Source organism: Orycteropus afer, unplaced genomic scaffold, assembly GCF_000298275.1.
Source record: "Orycteropus afer afer isolate SDZICR_OR568_19922 unplaced genomic scaffold, OryAfe1.0 scaffold00007, whole genome shotgun sequence".
Taxonomy (NCBI): domain Eukaryota; kingdom Metazoa; phylum Chordata; class Mammalia; order Tubulidentata; family Orycteropodidae; genus Orycteropus; species Orycteropus afer.
In genome coordinates, this window is record NW_006921594.1 from 19,665,708 (window position 1) to 19,691,313 (window position 25,606).

General features: G+C 37.8%; 1 protein-coding gene across 1 annotated transcript in view; it reads right to left on the bottom strand.

Annotated features, from left to right (window-relative positions):
* MAGI2 (membrane associated guanylate kinase, WW and PDZ domain containing 2) overlaps positions 1-25,606 on the bottom strand; it is a 1,828,989-nt gene that overhangs the window by 301,350 nt on the left and 1,502,033 nt on the right. Inside the window, exon 10 of the mRNA XM_007945217.1 lies at positions 6,814-7,452. Coding sequence (XP_007943408.1) covers positions 6,814-7,452 — 639 coding nt within the window. The remainder of the gene's footprint in view (positions 1-6,813; positions 7,453-25,606) is intronic.

Below are 25,606 nucleotides of genomic sequence, written 5' to 3' on the forward strand. Positions count from 1 at the left end.
AAACAAGCAACATGAGAAAAAAAAAAAAAAAAATGCATCCCTAATGTTTGGAAAATAAACAGCATGTTTCTCAATAATTTCTGGATCCTAAAAGAAGTCACAAGGGAAATTAGAAAATATCTTTGAACTGAATGAAAAAAGGAAACATGGCACATCAAAATTTATGGACTTCAGGTAAAGAGGTACTTAGAGTAAAATTTATAGCTTTAAGTACTTATATCAGAAAGAAAGATCTAAAATCATTAATCTAGGCTTTCAACCCAGGAAGACACTGAGGGAAAAACAAACAAACAAACAAACAAACACCAAATCCACTGCCCTTGAGTAGATTCCGACTCCTAGAGACCCCTTTGGGTTTGTTTCCAAAGCAGTAAATCTTTATGGAAGCAAATTGCCCCATTTTCCTTCCGCAGAGTGGCTGGTGGGTTTGAACCGCCAACCTTCTGGTTAGCAGTCAAATGCTTTAGGCATTATGCCACCAGATCTCCTAGAGAAAAGTCAAGTACATGCAAAATAAGTAGAAGGAAGGAAGTAATAAAGATCAGAGTGGAAAACAATAATATAGAAAACAGAAAAACATAGAGAAAAGTCAATGAATCTAAAGGGTGGTTCTTACAAAGATTTCTACAAAATTTTATGAAAAACTTTGTGCTAAGCAATTTGACAATTTAGATAAATTATAAAAATTCTTAGAATGAAATTATCAAAATTAACTATAAAAGCAATAGAAAATCTGAATAGACCTAATCAAGTAAATAAATTTAATTAGTAATTAAAAATCTCCCTACAAAGAAAAGTCCAGCCCAGAAGGCCTCACTAATGAGTTTTATCAAACTTTTTATTGATTTTTATTGTTGTTGAGAATATACACAGAAGAACATACCAATTCAACAGTTTCTACAGGTACAATCTGGTGACCGTGATTGCATTCTTCAAGGTGTGCAACCATTCTCACCCTCCTTTTCTGAGTTGTTCCTCCCCTATTAACATAAACTGATGTTCCCTAAATTTTCTGTCTCATCTTTTGATTTGCTGTTGTCTATTTGATCCCATAGAGATAGATTTTAAAGGAGCACAGTGCTCAAGGCAGACATCCTTTCCTAGTTAAGCTAAACTAATACTTGGTTTTAAGAAGACTTCAGGGGATATTTTTGGCTTAAGGTATAAGGATTATCTCAGAGCAATAGTCTAGGGGGTTCATCCAGCCTCCGTGTTCCACAGAATTCTATCAAACTTTTGAGGATGAAATATTGTCAATCCTACACAAACTCCTTGAAAAAAAAAAAAAAGGAAGAAAGGAGGAGGGACCATTTCCCAGTCACTTTATGAAACCAGTATTACTGTAATTCCAATGTCAGACAAAGACATGACAGGAAAAGAACTACAGACTAATACCCCCCTCCCAAATAGTCATAAAAACTCTTAACAAAATCTTAGCCAACATAATCTAGCAACATATAGAAAGATTTATACACCATTTCCAAATTGGGTTTACACTGGGAATCCAATATTTAACTTATAAAAATCATGTCATACCAACCAAGCCAAACCTGCTGCTATCAAGTTGATTCTGACTCACAGCTACCTTGTAGGACAGGGTAGAATGGCCTCACAATGTTCCATGGCTGTAATATTTATGGAAGCAGACTGCCACATCTTTCTCCTATAGAGCAGCTAGTGGGTTTGAACTGGCAACCTTTAGGTTAGCAGTTGAGTGCTTAACCACTGTGCCATTATTAAAAGACATGATACTTTCAATAGATGCAGAAAAGAAAAAAAAATTTGACAAAATCCAACACCCTTTGTTTATTAATATTCTCAACAGACTAAACATAGTTTCTCAACTTGATAAAGGACATCTAGAAAAAAAAAAAAAAAACCCTACACATAAAATAGTATTTAATGGTGAAAGATTAATGTTTCTCCCCTAAAGCTGGGAACAAGGCAAGAAAAATATCCACTCACATTACTTTAATTCTACATTCTATGGTTCTAGCCATTGTAATAAGGCAAGGAAAATAAATCATAGCATACACATTGGAAAGAAATAAATAAAACTGTCTTTATTATCCGACAGCATAATAATCTATGTTGAAAACTTTATAAATCTACAAAAAACCTAATAGAACTAATAAGTGAGTTTAAAATTTCTAATACACAAGACCAAAAAATAAAAATCAAATGTATTTTTTATATATTAGCAACAATCTGAAATGCCATTAAGAAAATAGTTTCATTTGCAACAACATCAGAAAGAATAAAATATTCAAGAATAAGTTTAAAAAGAAGTATAGGATCTATACGCTGAGAAAAATTAAAGAGGATTCAAATTAATGAGACTGATCACATTTATGAATCAAAAGACTCAATGGTAAGATGGCAATTATCCACAAAGTAGCCTATTGATTTGATGCAGCTTCAAAATTTCAGGAGGCTTTTTTTTTTTTTTTTAATTAAAAGCTAATCTTAAAATTTATGTGGAAATGTGAAGGACCTGGAATAGCCAAACTCATTTTGGTAAAGAAGCAAAAGATTGGAGGATTCACACTAACTGACTTCAAGACTTTATGTAAAGCTATAGTAATCTAGAAAATGCGTGTAAGGAGAGACAAATCAGTGCAACAGCATTTGTTGTTGTTGTTGTTATGTGCCGTCGAATCGGCCCCGACTCATAGCGACCCCTCCTTGGGTTTCCGAGGCAGTATCACTACGGAAGTAGGATTGCCCAACCTTCCTTCCAAGGAGTGGCTGGTGGGTTTGAACCGCCAGCCTTCTGGTTAGCAGTCAAGTGCCTTAGGCACTATGCTATAAATTAAACCTCATATTTATAGTCAATTCATTTTTGACTAACATACCTAGGCATTCAATGGGAAAGGATAGTGCTTTCAACAAATGGTAGTAGAACAATTGGATATCCATGTGGAAAAAAAAAAAAAGAAAAAGTGAATACAGACTCTTACCTCACATTATACACAAAAATGATTTTAAATTGGTTTATAGACCCAAATGTATGAGCTATACAAGAATACAACTTCCAGAAGAAAACAGGAAAATCTTCTGTGATCTTAGGTTAGGCAAAGATGACAGGGTTCCCAGCCATTAGAGAAATGTAAATTAAATCCACACAGAGGTATCACTACACACTCACTAGAATAAAAAGAGTGACCATACCAGCGATTGACAACAATATGCAGACACTGGAAAACTCACACATTATTGGTGGGAATATAAAATGGTACAGCCATTTTAGAAAGCACCGGTAATTTCTTAAAAAATGAAAAATACACTTCTCATCCAATGGAGCAAAACCACTCCTAGGCATGTATCCAAGAAGAATTAAAACATATGTACACACAAAGACTTATGTATTATTTATAAATTCCCCAAACTGGAAACAATTCAAATGTCCATCTATAGATACAGATAATGGATAAACTAAATGTGTGTATCCACACAGTGGGCTACTTAGTACCAAGCAGCAATAAAAAGAAACAAACAACTCACATAGGCATCAACATGGGTAAATCTCAAAAGTGGTAAGCTAAGTGAAAGACGCTTTTGTGGTAAGTGAAGGAAGGCTACGTACTGCATACTTTCATTTATATGAAAGTTTTAGAAAGGCAAAACTATTCAGAAAGCAGATTTGTGGTTGCCTGGGGCTGGGGATGGAAGTGGGGACTGATGCATATGGACACAAGGGAACTCTTTGTAATGGTGTTTATTTTATGGATTATGGTGAGGTTACACAATTATATCATCTTAACAAAAAAATCATTGAAGTGTAAACTTATAATTGGTGACTTAAAGGTTATGGAAATTATACCACAATGGTGTGTGTTAAATAAATGGAATACACCATAGCAACCAATATATTTTCTGCAGCAAGAAATACGTATGCTATTATTCTATCCCTATTATAAAGGCTACAAAAGTTTTGAAGGTTGTCATATGAAAAACATGTTTACCTCTGGGGAATAGGACTGAATGTCTGTGACAAGAGGGAAAATTACTTTTCACTGTATACCTTTTAATATTATTTGCTTTAAAAAACCCATGCACATTATTTATAACTAAGAAAGCCTAGTAAATATTTAAAAATAAATAAACAACCAACCACAATCCTGCTGTAAGGACCTAGATGTGTGACTCTGCTCTTGAAAATCTATGCTTCTCTGAATGCCACCACAGCACTTACCAGCAGACTTTAAGATCATCAAAGTCAATTTCATCATAAAAACATGGTGCTCTGGTGGCGTAATGCTTAAGGCATCTGACTGCTAACCAGAAGGCTGGTGGTTCAAACCCACCAGCCACTCCTCGGAAGGAAGGTTGGTCAATCTACTTCCATAGTGATACTGCCTTGGAAACCCAAGGAGAGGTCGCTATGAGTAGGATCCGACTCGACGGCAGTGAGTTTGGTTGGTTTTTGGTTTTGGTTCTTATTAACTTCAGAGAGAAGAGGGTAAATTGTGGGAATCCTGTATATCATAGGAGTTTTTGACTAGAAACCTCATAGTACTACATTCTGCAGTTCTATATCATCCAAAAACCCAAATCAAACCAGACAAAACCAAACAAAAAAACAGCCACAAAACAAGTTCCTTACTCTAACCACAATGCAAACACAACTTTGATTAATGAGAGAGAAAGACAGAGATTGAGATCCCTAGCACCTAACTGACAGCAGGCACACAAGACATTTTTTCAGAAAAGGTACGTATCACAGTAACATAAACAAAAGATTCAAGGATTTCACAGTATGTTCTCCTGTTATACCAGGCTTTAAAAAAAAATTATATATAAAATATGCCCAAATTTGTTTCTATGAATCATACAGTGGATATTGCCCAGTGATTCTCTGCTATACTTTTTAATATCAAGAACTTTTTCCAAAGATCTGATTTTCAAGTGAACATTATGAAGATACGGCTCTTTAATTAATGAATATTTGTTTTACCTTTAAACAAGCAATGGGAGAAATGAAAATGCACTTTCCATATTTAGTATTAAAATTCAAGTGTTATTTTGTAGCAATGCCTTAAGAAGGTAAATTTAAGATTGCTTTGCTACCATACTAATTTTCCTTTTTAACATAAGAACATATATACATAAAACAAGTTCATACCGTGTTGCTCACTAATGCCTAATATTTGGGGACAATTTTCAAGGAAAGAATAAGGTAATATCTCCTTGAAATGTAAAAACCTGCAGAGAAGGCCAAATAAGCCAGAAGGTTAAAGGGTATTTTTTTCAGCTTTGACTGCTTTTACCTGCATTTCAAACTGACAGGGTTTCATGCTGTTTTTAGTGCTCTGAATAGGAGATCACATATGCTTGTCACACGTGTGCTCTTCACACATGAATTCCTCACAGCACTGCTCCTCCTGACTCATCCTTGCTGTAGCCTCAGTGCTGTAGCCTCAACAGACACTCACTGAGCACCTATTGTGGGCTTTTCAATCCTAAGGACACTATTGTCAGGTTAAAAAAAAAAATATTGCTGTTCAGCCAATTTTGACTCATAGAGACCCTATAGGACATAGCAGAACAGGCTCTGAGGGTTTCCAAGGCTGTAATCCTTATGCCAGCTCTTTCTCCTGTGAAGCTGCTGGGTGGGTTTGAAGGAGCAGCCTTCCGGTTATCAGCTGAGTGCTTAACTACTGCACCAGCAGAGCTCATTACTGTCAGGTTAGATAGTATTGTTATCCCACTGTATCAGAAAATCAGCCAATGAAAACCCTATGGAACACAATGATCTGATCTGCAACCAATCATGGGGATGACGCAGGCCTGGGCAGTGTTCCATTCATTGTACACGAGGTCACCACGAGCTAAGGCCAACTCAATGGCAGTTAATAACAACAATAAATGAGAAATGTAAAGCACATGGACTTTAAATGTCCCAAGTCTCAAAATTGTTAAGTGGGAAAACCAGGACTTAGCCTGAGCCTTTTCCTTTACATTGTCTTCAAGCATCCTTTCTGCTATCTGTAGCCCTGTCCCACCTTCCTCTCTCTAGCTTCACTGATCATCAACAGCAAAGTAGCAGAGAAGTGAGGAAGGGCCTCCCTGCTCAGCAACTCCCCTTCTTTACCATGAGATGGTAGAAGGGAAGAAACATCTAGGATCAGAGGTCCTACACCACTCCCCTAACTGCTTCCATTTTATCCTTCATCCAGAATACCCAGCTGAGAACATCAGCCCAGGCTGATGTTCCACAACTTTCATCCCAGGTTGTGGGCATCATTATGGCTGGAACAGTCCCTGTAGTTGTGGAAGATATGTCCTAAGTAGCCTCATTCAGAATTCCTAAAAGATGTTTCTACTGTGACATACCCTAAGGTCCTTATGGGGATTCTCAGGACTACACTTGGGTATGATCTGGGTTGAGCTGGCTTCTAACTGGTAACCTGGCAGCCTAATTACAATTCAGGGCATTGCTTCCATGGGAAATGGCAGGTTTCCTAAATCAATAAGAAACCAATATGAGTTCTCCCTAAGAAACTTTTGGAATATAACCTATTCATAGTTGGGGATTCAATCTGCAAGTTTGTATAAACCTCAACATAAATTTGTAAGACTGAAAGCACTATTATTATTGCATTTTATATATTAAAAAAGGCAAACTAGATATTCTGAAAATTAAAAAACTCAACTCCCTGGGTTCATATTTTCCTCTCTTACTCTTTTACCTTTATTTTAAAAGTACAATTTCATTCAACTCCAGAGAAACCTCCTTTTTCATAATAGTATTATAAAAATTTCTACAATTTAACTCACATATTTATTGCCAAGTCAGTGTTTGAGTCTTACCTCCTCGATGGATAATCAAAGAAGCCTCACTTCCAATGGGACAGTCCTTAAGTATATCCACTACTTCTGTATGGCTCAGGTTCTGTACATTCTGCTGGTTGATCTCAACAATGAGGTCACCTTCACACAGGCCAGGGCATCCCTGAATGTCAAGTATTTGTTTCACCCGCTGTCCTGTAGGACTGTCAGCAATAGTGAAGCCAAAACCCTGGGCACCTTTCACAATGGTTAAGGTCATAAGTTCAGTTTGAGTGGCCCCAGAGGAAGCCATAGACACATTGTCGTCATGGACAGGTGGTGGATACGTGCCATCTAGTTGGCCATCAGCTGGTATGGAGTGCAAAGAATGAGGTGGCCGATCTGTTATATCTGGAACAGACTGTGAGGTCCGAGAAATGTATTCTAAATATGTTTCATAGTTATGTCTTCCATTGACCATCATTGGAGGTTGCCTCTCCATTATTGCAAGGGGTGGCACCATGCTGTTAGCAGGATCTTCCGGATCAAAGGGCAAGGGGTAGCCACGACACAACACCAGGTTGACACTTTGACCAATAGGAACAGACTGGAAAAGTTTGACTACATCTGCATGAGTGTGTCCGAGGACACAAACTTCATTAATATAGACAATGACATCACCTGCAAGGAAAACAGAAAGAGATTGACAATTTGAGGTAAGTTCAATTAATGCTGACATAGAGGAAAAGAATTATTTATGAGACTAGTGGAAGAAGTGCTCTGTTTCTCAGAAAGCAGTGAGAAAAATCAATTAGAATAATATTTAAATTCACTGTAGGTGACTCAACATTACAGCTGGTCTGCCAACAAATATAATGATCAAACACTGAAAAAAAAAATGCTATTTGGTTATCCTTGAAGTACAGAAACAACTTTGTATTCAGAAAGAAAATCTCAGAGAAAAGGTTAGAAGCATGAATTCTATGTGTTTTTGATACTTTTATTTCCATCTTTGGCGTAATGCAATTAACAGAATTTTCAAACAAATGAGAAGTGGTGGTCATGAGTTAGTTGATATCAGTTGACTCAGTCAACTGCCTTTTCCTCCCCATTTTTTTGAAAGAGAAAATATTTTGTCCACTTACTTTTTTCCATTAATGGCAGGTGCAATTTCAAAGGTCCCACATACACACAAGTAAAGGCCAAGGGCACAGGTTTGGGATCAAGAAACAGGGTCCATATCCTGACTCTCTACAGCTTAACAGATACAGGATCTTGGGCAAGCACTTACCTGATTTGAGCAACAGTTCCTCATTTGTAAAATTATTGTGAGGATGAAATGAGATAATGCAGGAAAAGTGCTTGGCACCATGTCTGGCACAGCATGAGTTTCAATAAATATGGACTCATAAACTCACTCACTGCCGTGAAGTCGGATCTGGGTCATAGTGACCCCTCCTTGGGTTTCCAAGGCAATATCTTTACGGAAGTAGATTGCCCAACCTTCCTTCTGAGGAGTGGCTGGTGGGTTTGAACTTCCAGCCTTTTGGTTAGCAGTCAAATGCCTTAGGCACTATGCCACCAGAGCTCCTGTATGGACCAATATGAATATGATTGTTGTTAAGATAGGATGGAGGGGATTTAGTACTCTGGCTTTCAATCAGGAAGCTGCCATAGACTCATTCTTTACTCTCAGATACATTGGTATTTCTCTTGGTCATTTTTGAACAAAGGCACTGGTCTTTTCTCCCCAGTGAATTACCACACATTTGCAGAGGTCAATTGGTTAGAAATTAACTTTGATATCACAAATTCCCTGAATGCAAATTATTAATTATAGAATATATTCAGAAAAATAATTTTTCCTTCTTAAAATGCAGAAAAATATGGTTGCTTGTGATAATCGTTTTTTTTTTTTATAAAAAATTTCAATTATCTATGAATAGTGAATTTATTTTTGGAGAACTGTTCTATCATGAATTGATATTTTTACCCTCAAAAACAGTATTTGAGAATTGAAATTGCAAATTGAGATCTTGCCTGACTATGCTAAAGAATATATGAGGGATGACAGGACATGTTTTCACAGATTGTCAAATGAGTAAGTGAACAGACATCAATTCATCAGGATAATTTTGAAATGAGTAGTGTAAATGGTGATAGAGTTGACTAGGGAGCTTGCCCATCAAGGCTGCAAGCATCAAAAACAAAAATAAGACTTGAACTTTCAGAATGGAATACTTTTCTAGTCCTTCTTAGGCACATGATAGAAAATTATTTCTCCATTACATGCACTGGAAAAATAAATAACTCTGTGAATGAAACAATCCTAATCAATGACACAAACTCAATATTCACCCCTCCCAAATGCTAGAGAACCATTTGAAAATGCTAAGGATATCGTGGCAGTTACATTTGTGTGTCAACTTGGCTCGGCCCGGTTGGGCTGTGCAGCTAGATGTAGTATTCCCCATGATGAGACTAGTAATCAACTCCATGGTGGAATCTACTTTGAGCAGCTGAGTAGCTGCCTTAGGGATGTGGTCTGCTTCCTGAAAATTAGGAGAAGGCTTGGGGAATGGTCTCTAGCTTATGGCACGCTTGAACCCTGTATGTAGCTGCGTCCTTGTTCAGCAGCCTGCCATGCTCTGCTGACCTTGGAACTTTGAATGGACTTGAATTAATAGCCTGCCATGTGGTTTGGTAACATCGGGTCTGTGCCTTTTTACTTGTCAACCTTGGGCTTCTCAGTCTCAGCAGCCAGCAGCTGTCTGAGTGAAGAAAAGCCTCTAGCTTCAATGGGCTAGGAGCAGAAGGCAGAGCTGAAGCCCAGTCCCTAGAGCCTGGCACTTTGAACTCAGACTTAAAGCCTCCAAACTGTTAGAGAATAAATTCCTGTTTGTTCAAGCCATCCCATTTGTGGTATATTCTTGTCAGAGAGGCACTAGGTAACCGGAACAGATATAGAGACAGAAAAGCCAAACAATTGCAGGGGTACAGGTTATGTATGTGTGATTCTAGTAAATGTGATAGACTATGTGATTGGTCAGATGGGACTCTACTCTTCAGTTCTGTCGATCAGAGAGGGTGGTGGTATGCTGGCTGCCACACTGGACTAGGACTCACACTGAGTTAGGATGGACATCCCGTCTTTGCTCCTATGATTTCTCTTTGACTATGGCAACTGGGATGCTTTGGGCATCATTTTCAAATGGTTCCCAGAGTCTCAGGTTAATGTTGGGTCCAGACAGACCATTTGGACTCTTCTCCCTATTCTTCTTTTAAAGTTAGTATATTGTAACATATTTTAGGCATTAAGAGTATTAAAATAATAATAAATACCTGAGTACCATAATGCAGCTTAATGATTAAAACATTGTTTGTATTAGTTGAAACCCCCTCCTGGGTGGTCTCTCCTCACACACATATTTGCTTTCTCCCATTGCTGTCTTCCAAAGATAACCATTGTCCTACACTTGTGGTTTATTATTTTCATGTACTTCTTTATATTTTTCATGAAATATCTAGGTATCCCTAAATAATATTGGTATTGTTTTATATATTTTAAACCTTTTATTCATGATATACATATTCATCTTCTGCAATTTTCCTCCAAAATATATTTGTGATATTTTTTATTTGGGTACTGAAACCCCTTGTTCATTAATTTTTACTGAAATAGAGTCTCTATTGGATGACCAAATCACTACTTATTCTATGTTTTCATTCTCCAGTTGGTGGACACTAGAGTTTTTGTGAATATTTGGGTATTAAAAATAACTATGCTGTAAATTACTTTTCATGGCCCTTGTGTACATATGGGATTGTTTTTCTGGAGTATGTACCTTGGCATAGAGTTGCTGGGTCATAGGCTGTATGGATCTTCACTCTTTTTAGATAATGTTGTTGTTGTTGTTGTTGTTATGTGCCGTCGAGTCAGCCCCGACTCATAGCGACCCCTCCTTGGGTTTCCGAGGCAGTATCACTACGGAAGTAGGACTGCCCAACCTTCCTTCTGAGGAGTGGCCGGTGGGTTTGAACCGCCAGCCTTCTGGTTAGCAGTCAAGTGCTTTAGCCACTATGCTACCAGAGCTCAAATGATTAATGAAATAGGTGATATGAATTTACACTTACATTAGTAGTGTATCAGATTATTCATTGTTCCCCATCAGACACAATACTAGATATTCTCAGACTTTTTAAATTTTTGCTAATCTACCAGGTGTGATCATGGTTTTAGTTTGCATTTTCCTGATTGCTAGTGAAAGTGAGGATCTTTCCATATTTTTATTGGTCACTCAGATTTCCTCTTCCATACATCTCATTTTTCTGTTTTTTCGTATTGGGTTAGTTTTATATTTTCTTTTTATTGATTGAGTGCTTTTGCTGCCTGCCATTTTTGATCTACCCTTCTCTGTAAGTTTTGGAGGACTCTGGTATAGTAGCTATAATATGGGATATGGAGTCAAAAGACATTGGTCTGAGTTCCAGCTCCATCATTTACTAGCTATGTGACTTCCAAAGAACTACCTTAAATCCTCTGTGACTCAGTTCTTTTTTTAGAACTAAGGGAGAACCCTAATAATAACACCTTCTCAGGGTTATAATAAATGAAATCATGTAGGTCAAAAGGTTTGTTAGCTGTAAATTATTGAGCAAACAATGATTTCTATGTTAATAACAATTTTTTGTCCTTGGTTATACCCTTCAATAAAATCAAGACATTCTGACCACAGTCATATTGAAGGAATGATTTGTGTAGGGACAATCATTCTTAAGGATGACTTGAGTATGAGTATGAGTGTGGAAATGATGGGTTCCTGAGTGGGCAAGTGGCAGAGAGGTTACAAATACCACTTCTCTCTAAGGCTCCCTGTAACTTTAATCCCTAAAGCCCTCAAGCATGCTTTGTCCTTCTCTCTGACCCACCAGAACTTCATAGGAAAAAAGAACTAATGGTAATGTTTAAAGCTCTCAAGCTTCCCTGCCAGGTCTAAAGAGTAGTTAATTTGAATTATAGTGATTAATGTTATCTATTTTTGAATTTTAATGTGATCCTACTATTTAGTAATGGAATGAGGACTATTTGTGGGTCTTAATAAGACTGCCTTTTGAAATTTATGGAGATTTTCCACTCACAGCAGTTTTTCAAGTCATGAAGCAAGTGATAAAGGACCTTTACAATGATATCTTTATGGAGTTACGCAGAAGCTTTGTGAATGGAAAAGATGAAGTGGTCAGTTATGACAGAATAAAACTAACAACTTGACAGTACTCAACTGTCCACTTTAAAAAATATATAGGTGCCTGGATGATGCATCATGCCAAAAACCGTTGTAAATGGAGATGTAAGCAAGCAATGCTTGTTCAGACAGAACTGACTGAGAAGCGTATTTATAGACTTTGCTGTATGAATGTCATTTACATGCTGAGGAATGAAAATATGAGCCACCTGGTATATGTCATCTGAGAGTGCCATGCCAAGTCCTGAGAAACACTGGGCCTTAGAGCACTGAAAGGGATGTCATCCAGAGGCAAGTTCTAACTTTGACCCTGTTGGCCTATTTAGAGGGAGAAACAGAAAAGAGTCCCATAATCTCTCCATCTCTCAGTTCCTCCTTCCATAAAATGGCAATTAAAATATCTCCTCTCTTTTCTCTTTTGCGAGGCTACCATGAGAATGAGATCATGCTTATGAAAACACACTTAATTTTACCAAAGAAAAATCTCAATAAAAATAAGATGATGTATTTCTTTTGAAAGTCAACTGCATTTTTTCATTATTGCATTGTCTGAAAGGCGACACTGTTTCCTACATGGTCATTTACTTTAGGCCATATTTAGGCCAGATAGGTTAGTGCTGTTGATTTTAGGCCTACTGGTCACATGATGTGGTTGACAAATCTGACGACTCCATGGGGCTGGTCACTGTGGCAGCAGAATCTTTTCAGGATCCTTTTTAGGATCTCTCACTCACCATGGCTCCCTTTCTGAACCACCACTTTGGATCAGACTAGAATAATTTACTTCATACTCCATACTTAGCTAAATCTACTCTATAAAGTTCTAACTACTCAACTTCCAACCTGCTTTTTAAAGCTCTTTACCAAAATGTCTTACTAGTGAATTTTTCAGCTTTTGTCTTCAAATAGTAAGTTACCATTCTAGAGAGGTTGGTATCTAGTTTACTACTCAAAATCTATAACTTGCTATTTGGGACATCATGTTTGGTAAAGTAGAAGGGTCAGTGAAAAAGAGGAAAACCCTCAACAGGTTCGATCGACACAGTGTCAGCCACAGGGGGCTGCAACATAGCAATGATGATGAGGACTGCGCAGGACAGGACGGTGTTTTGTTCTGTCATACACAGGATTGCTATGAATTAGATCCAACTTGACAGGACCTAACAGCAAAAACAACATTGAAAAATTACCATCTTCTGAGCTTCCTTGCCAGCTAATAAGATGCGACTGAGTTTATTTTCTACAGTTTTTGTTAGATTTTGTGTTTTATAATAATTAAGCTAATATGTAATTTTATTATAGTATGAAATTGTATTATCATATTGAATATCCATTTCACTCTGCTCTACAATTACGAAAACACACATACTCCATTTTGAGATATACTTCTGGGGTGTGTTATTCACCACCACAATTAAACTGAAAATGATTGCTCTTAATAAAATTTATTCTCCAAATAAAGCATTGTAGTTTGTGAGATGGACCAGTTGAATTGAATCTGGGTTTCTTTGAGTTGCTCTTTGAGCAAGTCACTCAACATTCATTTCCTTATCACTAAAATGGAGATAATAATAGCTATTCTATCTACCATATAGGGAAAAGACGATATATGTGAAAATGTTCTAGTAAAAGTAAAGCTTCATCATAATGCTACATACAATCATAATTATATTGAAATTTATAACAAATTATCGATAAAGGTTTGAAAAGGTAACACCTCAAGGATGAGGAAGAATATTATAATAAAGAAAGTAAAGGAAGCTGTTGAATTTTCTTAAATTTTTTGATAGTTTTCTTATGTAAAAATTTGAGAAGACAGATGATATAGCCAGTGTTGCAGTTGAAAACACAGTTTCCCAACAAAGAAGACTAGTAGTGCATGACAGTATCCTTAGATTTCTCATCACCCTCTAGAATATAAATGCAACATGGTTGGCGGGAGGTTCAGATGCACAAGGCATGTCTGAACTGTGTGCTGGTGGCAGAGGAGTAGTATTTCGATTTTCCAAACAGGTGAATCTTGGCATATTTTTAACTATATCGTAAAATGCAAAGGTTACAAGGTAAACACTGAAGCAAATAAATGGGTTCATGTCTTAGTTTTCCCAGTTCCTCAGTAAATCTGTTTCAGGGTTCTATGTATCTTACAGCCAATAAATTTTTTCTTGTATCTAAATCTAATTTCTTTTTCTGAAAATCAATACTATTTCCTATTTTTCTGTCTTCCATAAAGACATTATTCCTTTTGAATAACATGATGCAGTTTTTCAATTCCCAAGTGGTCTTCTTTGAATGAAAACTATAAAAACAGCCATCAATTGGAGGAGAATTCCACCTTGTTGGTTCTGGACCTTACCATGCTTCTATTGCATCTTGCAGATACTCATCAAATTATGCAGAAATAAATACTTAGGTTATAAATGATAGAAGAGGTAGGATAAAATGCCTTCACCAGAAGAAATTTATTAATTCCTATGTGACACATTATATATGACCTTGTGAATGAAAATTAGATAAATCAAATTGTAGTACTAAACTACAGTCTGGACAATATCTTAGTAATTTTCTATACATTATGAGACAAATTGTGGCAAAATGGAGAGAACACTGCTTTAGGAGTCTGGAGATTTATATTCTCTTCCTAGGTATGCCAATAATTAGTGGGGTCAATAGGTCTCTGGGTCTAATGCCTCATTTATTTATTCATTTTCAAAAAAGATTAATTGTACACAAGTACCACTATGAAACAGGGACCCCATTATGAAGAGAGAGGATTTGGACCAGATCATCTCTAAGGTATTCACTTCATTCTGATATTCTAACACAAAGACCTTTGGATTCTATCTCTTGAATATCTCTGCAATAGATTCCTTCCTTTCTTTTCTTAGTATCACCACCTGAATGAGGTCAGGCCCTTACCATCTATTGTGTGAACTTCTGCAACAGTCTTAGCTGGTTTTCCTTACGTCATAGCAGGAAAGCCAAGGGAAGGAGGAGAGGTAAGCTCACTCATATTGCATGACTCATGGAGCCTGTGTAAGATGTTGGAGTTTTCTAGTCTCACTTCATATTGGCCTCTAGAGATCGATGGACCATTGTTAATAAATTCCCTCTTCAGATCAGGACTGGCTTAGGAACCAGGAGGCTGTGAATATTCTTCAGGTCAAATGCATTAGTGCCAGTGGGTATTATTACCTTCTATCTACTTCCCTTGCCAACCATTTTCCATTTTATACTCCCAGAAGTACCGCATATTTAATGCCTTTCAGTGCCTTTCGATGTGGATAGAACCATGTTCAAGCTCTCCAGCATGGCATATGAGGTGCTCAGTTCACATTTTTACCATCTCCTGCTTTTTCCCAACCTACCATGTGCTTCAGTTGGCCCAGGCTTCAGGCTGTGCTCCAACACATGCTGTATTTTTTTCAGCCTCTGTTCTCTCTTCTTGTATTGTGCCCACTAACAAATTCCTCAGCACTCTCTGAGGCCAGTTTCACTTTTCTGACTACTCATCTATTGATGAGAATTAAGGACTTCTTCCTGTGCATTATTTTCCCTCAAGAGCATAATTCTTTAATCCATTTAACTACATTAACAACACCTGGAGTATCTCTGGCCATAGTGACTAGCAGTTTAGTATGCATAATATGTTATCTGGCATTTACAAATACCGTTTTATCTAATCTTTAATCTGTGTGAGAAAGACATTAATATCAGCACTTCATTGATGGGAAAATTGACACCAGAGGAAGTTAAATACATTCTCCAAAGTCACACTGATAATTAGGACAGATTTAGGAAATGCATCCGGAACTTCAATACAATTGCTAAGAATTGCAAGCAGCCCAAAAAATACTTTAACTTGGAGATTCTTTTGGTGCCTCTCAAATCATTTCAGTCAGAATACTAGATAAAATGTCTTCTAGGATGTGGGCATTAGACATGAACTGTAATATTCTTTTGATTAGCTAAATGAATTGAGGAAGGCAGTGAAGCAGACCATTGCAAACAGATGACTCCACTGCAGTAGCTGGTCTACTTTCTGCAACCTGCACCAACACCAAAAAAAAAAAAAAAAAAAAAAAAAGCCAAGCAAAAACTGACTGCCATTGTGTTGATTTTTACTCACAGTGACCCTATAGGATAGAGTAGAACTGCCCCATAGAGTTTTCAGGGCTGTAAATCTTTATGGAAGCAGACTGCCTCAATTTTCTCCCATGGAGCAGCTAATGGGTTTGAACCAACAACTTTTTGGTTAACAGCTGAATGCTTTTACCACTGTGCTACCAGAGCTCCTTCACTTTCTAAAGTCCTCCAAAATATTCTTTTTGGTAGAGAGCTTGGAGGAAACTGAGGCTGAGGAGGTGACGGATCACTGTAACCCACAATACTCTGTAACCATCAATAAATATGCTTCTATGAACAACTGTTCCTTTTGCCATGAGAGCAGAAGAACTGGATGATTCCTAGTCACCATTACTGAACATTTTCATAAAAGATTATTTAGAAGAATCCTGATCAGAAGGTGGGAAAATGCAGAACTGACTTTAAAATTCTCATGGAATCCAGATTTTCTGTTGATAAACCTCTGAAACCATTGCCCTGGATAATCTATAAACCTTAAACCAAAAATACCTCTAAGTTTTCTCAAAACCAAACATGGCTTTAAAAATGTCTGCCTAGAGCATTGTGTTCTTTTTTAGATCTGTCTATACGGGATCAAATTGGTAACAGTAACTATAAAGATTAGATAAGAAACTTACAGGCAGTGAGTTTATGTCAATTGAGGAGGAACAACTTGGAAAAGGAGGGTGAAGATGGTTGCACAACTTGAAAAATGGACCCAGGGTCAATGAATTGCCCCTGGAGAGACTGTTGAATTGGTATATGTTCTGCTGTGATATTCTCAGTAACAGCAAAATTAAATAAACCATGAAAAAGAAATATGAGCTCTAGTATAAATGATGTCACTAGCTGTGTGATCTTGGACAAGCAATTACTCTCTTCTTCACTGAGTTTCTTTTCATATAAATGCAGAAGTCAGAAAAGATCATTTCTAAGGTGCAGGCTTAAGCATTCCTAAATCTGGTGAGAATGTTGAAAACTCTCCCACTGCACCCATAAAAGATATTTGGAAATTTCAGTGGTGCAGTTAAACAGGTAAGTGACAAGCCTCTGGGGCCTTAACTGGAGGTTTTCTGATTTTCTACAAAAGCAGTGAGTGTTTCCAACACTTGATCCAATGACAGAAGGGTACCAACATGTTGATTTAGCCACTTATTTCTCGACAGAATGAAAGATTTCTTAGCCACATTTTGTGATTTCATCCATATGACCTGGTGCAGATGCCTAATTGAAAGCTTGGTTTTAAAAGAGGAAATATGCTTACCAGCAAATATCCGACAATTGCTCCTTGGCAGATGTGAATTAGTCTGACGATCTATTTACATTTCTTTTGTGCTTGGCATTGAGTGGTAAGATATATTTAAATAGTTGCATTTTACTTTGTTGGAAAGGAGAAAAACAAATTCTAAGAGAATCTAAAGGCACTGATTATTTGCTGATGTGGGAAAGATGAAACAACACTTCAGATTAAAACTATAAGTAAAGCCATAAAAAATAAAGTGCAAAAGACTGTTTCTTGCAAAGTTTTCTGAATAACTGCTCACTTTAAGAATTCAAGAACATAAAATGGTCACTGAATCTGTCATCTCTCTCAAAGAATGGAATAAATTTTAAACCAAAAATGACAAATATGTTTCTGACCACAGGTCCTGTGTCTAAACAGAACTTATGATTTTCCTAGTAGAAGACAAAAAGGCAAATGAATTAAAAAAAATGGTCATAAAACCTTTCACAAGACATGAAGGTTTATGAGAACAAGATGGAAATGTAGAGTCTCCATGCCTTTTCCTGTGTGCTGTGGACACAGATGTGGACAGAAGCTTTACAGACATTAGCTCAACCACACACAGCCTCTCATACAGACAACATAAGTTACAGAAATAGCTCAGTTTAGATAGACATTAAACAATATCCTTGCTTGCTTTCAAACAGCAGTACCTTTATTCCTGAACAAGCATGATTCTGTTTACATAAATGGCCCCCAGGGGCCAACACAGCATAATCCATCACCATCTTCTGACTTTAACAGAGCACATAAAGTAGCCATAAAACCTCTCCTGAAAATGATCAGGGACAGCTGGCTGGGATGGAATTGGGAACTGTCCACAGATATGCTTCCCAACAGTTTATTCTACTCTACCCACAACTGTCAATTCCCTGCAGCTTTGACTGAGAAAGAAAAATGAATAACAAGGAGAGAGAGAGATAAAAAGGATTGATGCACCCATTTCATTTCCGCCCACTGCCTCATGCCAAATGGTTGCAAGTTTTTGGATATTTGTTTGCTACCTGACCTATGCATAGTTTTAAGAGAGGTAGAGCAGAGTTTTTAGTCAGAGGAAGGAGTTTAGTTGATACTGTGAAATCAATATGGAAGGGAAAAGAGAAAAACCTATTTCAAGACTCCACGTAACATTCTGTGAAGTTGTTTTCTGGAATAGCTTTTGAAAACACGTACTATTTGCTCCCATGTGAACTGGGTGCTGGTCCCGAGTATCCAGAATGGAGGTGGGGGTGGGGCCTATGGGTGGTGTGGCTCAGTCAGGGAAGCTCTTGCCCCTACAAGTCTTTCACAATATGTAGTATTTCTGGAAAGTGTTCTGACTAGCACATCCATTGCAAGCCAGTCAACAATCCTCAACTGGTAGTGTAACATGTTTGGTTATGTCAATCCACTCCTTTCCTCCCTTCATTTGTGAGAAATTACAGAGCCCCTGCTGTCTTGCTGAAATGAGGGCTGCCAGAATAGGTTCCCATATGGATTCCTGAACTGGTGTAGCACTCAGTTGCTGAGCTTCATAAAATGTTTGGCACAACGAAAAAATGTGCCATGCTGAAAATGTGGGTATATTGCATGCACACTGATCCAAGGTTTGAAGAGAGAGCTCTAGCAACTGGTTAATAGGGAAACAGACTTGGCAGATATGGATCTTCAGTGACAGACTTTGATAATCAAAAGTTGGACCCTTTTATTTCCAATTTCAGTTTCTGAAAGAGCAATATTTTATACAAGTATCAAGAAGTCAGCCTGCTCAAAACGACAATGAGATATCATATCATTCCATCATTAACAGCAAAGTTCAAAAAACCAAAAAAGAACAAATACTGGTGAGGGTGTGGAGAGACTGGAATACTCATGCACTGCCAGTGGGATTGTAAAATGGTACAAGCACTGTGGAAAGTGGTATATGCTTCCTTAAGAAGGTGGAAATAGAAATACCATATGATCTAACAATCCCACTACTAAGCATGTATACTGGAGAAACAAGAGCCATGACATTAACAGATACATGCACCTGTTTACTGTAGCACTATTTTCAACAGCAAAAAGATGGGAACAACCTAAATGTCCATCAATGGATGAATGGATAAATAAACTATGTTACATACACACAATGGGATACTAAACCCAAAACCAAACTCACTGCCACTGAGTCGATTCTGACTCATAGCAACCCCTTTTGGCTTTCTGAGGTGGTAAATCTTTATGGAAGTAGCTTGCCCAGTCTTCCTTTTGTGGAGTGGCTGGTGGGTTTGAACTGCCAACCTTCTGGTCAGTAGTAAAATGCCTTAGGCACTATGCCACCAGAGTTCCTTAATGGGATACTAATTCACTGCTGTCGACTGAGGTCCAACTCACAGAGACCCCTCCTTGGGTTTTGAGGCAGTATCACTACATAAGTAGATTGCACAATCTTCCTTCTGAGGAGTGGCTGGTGGGTTTGAACCGCCAGCCTTCTGGTTAGCAGTCAGATGCTTTAGGCACTATGCTACCAAAGCTCCCAGTGATACTAGGTAACATTAAAGAATAATGACAATTCTGCAAAACACCTCATAACATGGATGAAGCTAGAGGATATTATGCTGAGTGAAATTAGTAAATCACAGAAGAACAATTATTGAATGAGACCACTACTGTAAAAAGTTAAGAAAAGGTTTACACACTGAAACAATTGTTCTTTGAAGATTATTGAGTAGACATGCATTAACTTGGGTGAAGGAAAAGGCAACATACAATAAGGGAGAGGTCAGCACAAAATGATCAGGGCAGTAGAAGACACAGGCAGAAGCATGAGGGTTAAAGACAATACAGGTGAATACTATTTCATATACAATCCTGCAATAATAGTAATTACAATATTTTATGAGTAGATGCATAGATAGATAGACAATCAGAATGGGGTGGGAAGGCAAATGGGACCCAATGCATGAATATATGTAAGTTTGATAGAGGCTCTCTCTACCTGCATATTTATATGTGCTGCAAATTCATCCATGAATGTAGTAAAGCACACAGGGGACAAAGTTATGAAAACATGTTAGTCATAGCCAAATACCTTGAGGGAATGAATCACTGGGTATGGAGGCTCAGGACCATAGCCTCTGGGGACACCAAGGTTAATTGATGTAACAGAGCCCCAAAGATAATGTTCTACATCCTATTTTGGTGAGCAGTGACTGGGGTCTTAACTATTGTTAACTATTAACTATTGTTCTCTTCCTATATGGAGCAAAGCAAGGCAAAGAAAAACAAAGGTCCAGGAAATAATTAATCCAAAAGACTAGTGGAGCACATGTGAACACCATCCATCCTCCAGCACCCTGAGACCAGAAGAACTAGATGGTACCTAGCTACCACTGCTGACTGCTCTGAAAGGGATCACAATAAGAGGTTTGGAATAGAGTGGGAGAAAACGTGGAAAAAAACCTCAAAATCATAAAAAAAGACCAAGCTTACTGCTCTGATGAAGACTGGTGGAGCCCCTGAGACTATGGTCCTCAGACAGCTTTTAAGCTAGGAACTGAACTTGCCTCCTATGGCTGAACCGGCAGCTAAATGATAGAAAGAAAGACCTATAAAGCGAACAGTAGTATCAGGAGGGTATGCACTCATTACAACAGTTAAGCATATGAGATCAAGAGGACAGCATGTGCCCAGGGACAGAGCTAGGAAGGTAGGAGAGGATGAGAAAGAAGAACAAAGGGAAGGGGTGAGCACAGGAAGGAAGTGGGAAGAATGCTGTTATAATGTGGGGATTGCAGTAAATGTCACAAAATAGAATGGGTATGGATTGCTGAATGCAAAACCAATTTGCTCTGTAAACTTTCACCCAAATTAAAAACAAACAAACAGCCTGCTCAGTGGGCCATATATACCAAAGACTGCCTATTAAAAATCCCTCAATCATATGGCAAAAGGGAAGAAAAATAATTTTTCTTGGCTGCACTGAAATTTTGGAAACCAGATAAAGATAGCCATTATCTTTTTGATTTATGTAGAGATGAAGGAAAATTAATATAGTGCCTCATAATATCAGATGTCCACGGCTTCCTCCATAGGGTATGCAACTCACCAGTATCTGCTCTATGTCAGACTGAGTGCACAGATTTGTATGGGGATGAATAATGTCATTAGTCTGAGAGTTTCAGGAAAATATGAAGCAATTTCCCTGCAGACAATGGGAGATTATTTTACTCTCAGACACAACAGACAAATGACACAGAGAAAAATAATCTAACCCCTGCTGTTTTCCAATGTTACAATTATTATACCATATTGAAGCTGATTGGAATAAGTGAGCAAAGAACCATCATCAAAGATTTCAAATTGTTCCCTACCTCTTGCTACCACTGTTGAACATGTATCTACGTGAATATACATGAACATGACCCACATGTTTATATGCTTACTTATTCATTTATGGGTTACAATAAGTTTTATATTTCAGCAAAACATGGCCAATGAAAGAGTCAGAAACAATGAAAATGTCTTGCTTTGTAAACCTAAATCTAATAAAAGATTTATAATTATCGCATTAAACAAAACATTAAGCCACTGCTGTTGAGTTGATTCCGACTCATAGCAACTCTACAGGACAGAGTAGCACTGTCTCATAGGGTTTCCTAGACTGGAATCTTTGTGAGAGCAGGTCTTCTCTCCTACAGAGTGACTTGTGGGTTTGAATAACCAGCTTCTCAGATTAGCAGCTGAGAGTTTAACCACTCTGCCACAAGGGTTCCTTTAGCACTAACAATATTTTAAGTTCCTGCAAATATAGTAAAATATAAGAATTTTAACCATATGGCGCCAGACTAATCAACAATCAAGTAACATAAAGTCTCTTGAAATTTTTCTTTTTCAGTCTAGGTAATCCAAATTAGCACATTAAATCCTTTCTATTGAATAAATGCATTGTTGGAGGTCAAGGAGCAATGACTAATTGGCTAATAATAATAATAACAGCTACTGTTATCTAACAATATTAACTGTGTGCCAAGAAACTTTGCCAAGCACTTCACAGACTCAAGTTTACTTAATCCTTAAAATAACATGATAAAGAATATATTTTCCTCATTTTATGGAAGAAGAGCTGGAGATCAAGGCTTAGAAAAGCCAAGTTTCACAATTACAAAGTGGCAGAGTCACCATATAAGTAGTGTGTTTGGGGTTACTTTTAGGCTTGTCTTCCAACTATATGGATGTTTGATTACATAAATTTATGTAATTTCAAGTTACATTTCCTCTCAAAACTCACTGCTGTCGAGTCGGATCTGACTCATAGCGACCCCTCCTTGGGTTTCCGAGGTGGTATCACTATGGAAGTACATTGCCCAACCTTCCTTCCGAGGACTGGCTGATGGGTTTGAACCGTGAGCCTTCTGGTTAGCAGTCAAATGCCTTAGGCACTACACTACCGGAGCTCCCCTCTAGCTACTTAGTATTTCTTAGGAATGTTTTTACCAGTTGACGTCCATTCGATTTCAACTCATGGTGACCCTCTGTGTATCACAGTAGAACTAACTGTGCTCTGTAGGGTTTTCAGTGGTTGATTTTTTGGAAGTAGGTCTCCAGGCAGCTCTGATAGCATAGTGCCTAAGGCACTTAACTGCTAACCGGAAGGCTGGCGGTTCAAACCCACCAGCCACTCCTCGGAAGGAAGACTGGGCAATCTACTTCCGTAGTGATACTGCCTCAGCAACTCAAGGAGGGGTCACTATGAGTCGGGCCTGACTCAACGGCACATAACAACAACAACAGGTCTCCAGGCATTTCTTACAAGGCTCCTCTAGGTGGACTCAAACCTTCAAACTTTTGGTTACTAGCTGAGTTCATTAACTGTTTGCACTGTTCAGGGACCCATCTTAGAACTTAACCCGCTGCTTTCAAGTTTATGTTGACAGTTAATCATTTGGAATTTTGTTTGCTTAATATCATGTTTTTGAGGGAATTAATGGAACAGATATATAAACATATATGATTTTTTTTAATCATGGTCTAACAGTTTTGTTTTTATTCATAAGTTGTAGTCCACATGAAGAAACAACCATTGACAGAATTATTTATATTTGAATGGCCTACTCAGCCTATCCAATTACTAAAACAAGTAAATCAAAACAAAACAGAAAAAAATGTCAAGCCTGATGAAGAGGATCCTCTGGGGACAGAACCTTGAAATCATAAACATCTAATAGGTTCAACTAAGAAAGCTATGAAAGTATTTTAAGATACCTGACGAGATGCTTAAGCTTTGAAAATCTGGCTTTCACGTATACTAAAAGACAAAAGAACTATTAGGAAGGGGACTGTGTTTTGATTAATTGAAATCAGGGTAGAATAATGTTTTAATGTCCCCTAATAATGAAAGGAAAGAAACTCTGGTGGTGCTGTGGCTATGGCATCAGGCTGCTAACCAAAAGGTCAGTGGTTTGAACCCACCAGACACTGTAGGAGAAAGATGAGACAGTGTGCTTCCATAAAGATTTATAGCTTTGGAAACCCGATGGGGCGGTTCCACTCTGTCCTACAAGATTGCTGTGAATTGGAATCGACTTGATGGCAGTGGGTAATATAGAAAGGAAAGAAGCCATGGTGGCCCAGTGGTTAAAGTGTTTAACTTGCTGCTAACGAAGAAGTTGCTGGTTTGAACCCACCAGCCACTATGCAGCATAAAGCTGTGGCAGCCTGCTTCCATAAAGATTTCTAGTCCTCAGAACCCTACGGGGCAATTCTACCATGTCCTCATAGAGTTGCTGTGAGTGAGAATCAGCTTTTTGGCAATGAGTAATATGGAAGGAGGGAGCTCTGGTAGCATAGTGGCTAAGGCACTTGACTACTAACCAGATGGCTGGCGGTTCAAACCCACTAGCCACTCCTCGGAAGGAAGGTTGGGCAATCCTACTTCCGTAGTGATACTGCCTCGGAAACCCAAGGAGGGGTCGCTATGAGTCAGGTCTGACTCGACGGCACATAACAACAACAACAACAATATGGAAGGAAGGCTCCCTGTGGTGCAATGGTTAAATAGTTGGCTGCTAACCAGAAGGTCAGTGGTTTGAACTGACCTGTGACTCTGGGGGAGAAAGGACCTGCAATTTTCTCCCAAAAAGATTTCAGCCTAGGGTATCCTATTGGATAGTTCTACACTATCTCATAGGGTCACTATGTTTCAGAATCAAATCTACAGCACACAACAACGATAAGGAAGGGAGGTGTCTGGGTGGTGCAAATCATTTGTTCTCCGCTACTAATCTAAAGTCTGGCAGTTCAAACTCACCCTGTGGCATCACAGAAGAAATGCCTGGCAGTCTGCTACTGTAAAGATTATAGCCAGGAAAACACTATGGAACAGATCCAGCCTATAGCACACACGGTCACGATGAGTCAGAATACACTCTACAACATTGGTTTTGGTTTTTTGGTTTTAATATGGAAAGGCCAAATAGTGTATTAGCTAACTGTAGAGGAATCACTTTCCTTAGGTGTTAAACATATGAACCCATACATAGAGTATCTTTTTTGGTAGACTGTATTTCTAATTTTAGTTACACAGACATGCCAACTTTTGCTCATAAATAATTGTTGAGGGCAAGTGATTGTTACTCATTTCCACTTTTAATTCCGGCCATGTTTACGCTGTCACAGAGAAAACAAAGTCCTGCTTCATATGCTTTGATTACTGGTCTAAGGAAACCAGAGATCTAAGGACTTAGTCAATGAATAATACAGAGTTAGCAGATCATAAATATTTATTGCTACATCAAAAGTCTGCTAGTCAATCTTTCAATAATTCTTTCAGCCTAAAATACTTGAATCAGGATATTGGAAAAAGATAAATTAAAATTCAGACTTAGTGCTGAAAGGATGGGAAATAGGAATTATATTAAATATTTTTCACTGTCAAATGTCTTTATCTAATTTTTGTGTTAGTTTCATTTTTCCCTATGGGTTTGATTACAGGTTCTAAAATTTATTCATCTACTAAACATGTAATTATTATCTTTTCAAATCTGACAATGTATCTATCTGCTTTGTGGGGAAAAATTAGAGCTAAGAGGCAGAATTTTGTTTTGTTTTGTTTTTGTTTTTTTTTGTACAGAGGCAAAGTGAACATTGAAATAACTTCAATTATCTATATTATCTAATGAAATATTTTTCTTTCTTCAGTTTGTTTTCTTATAAATTCTTC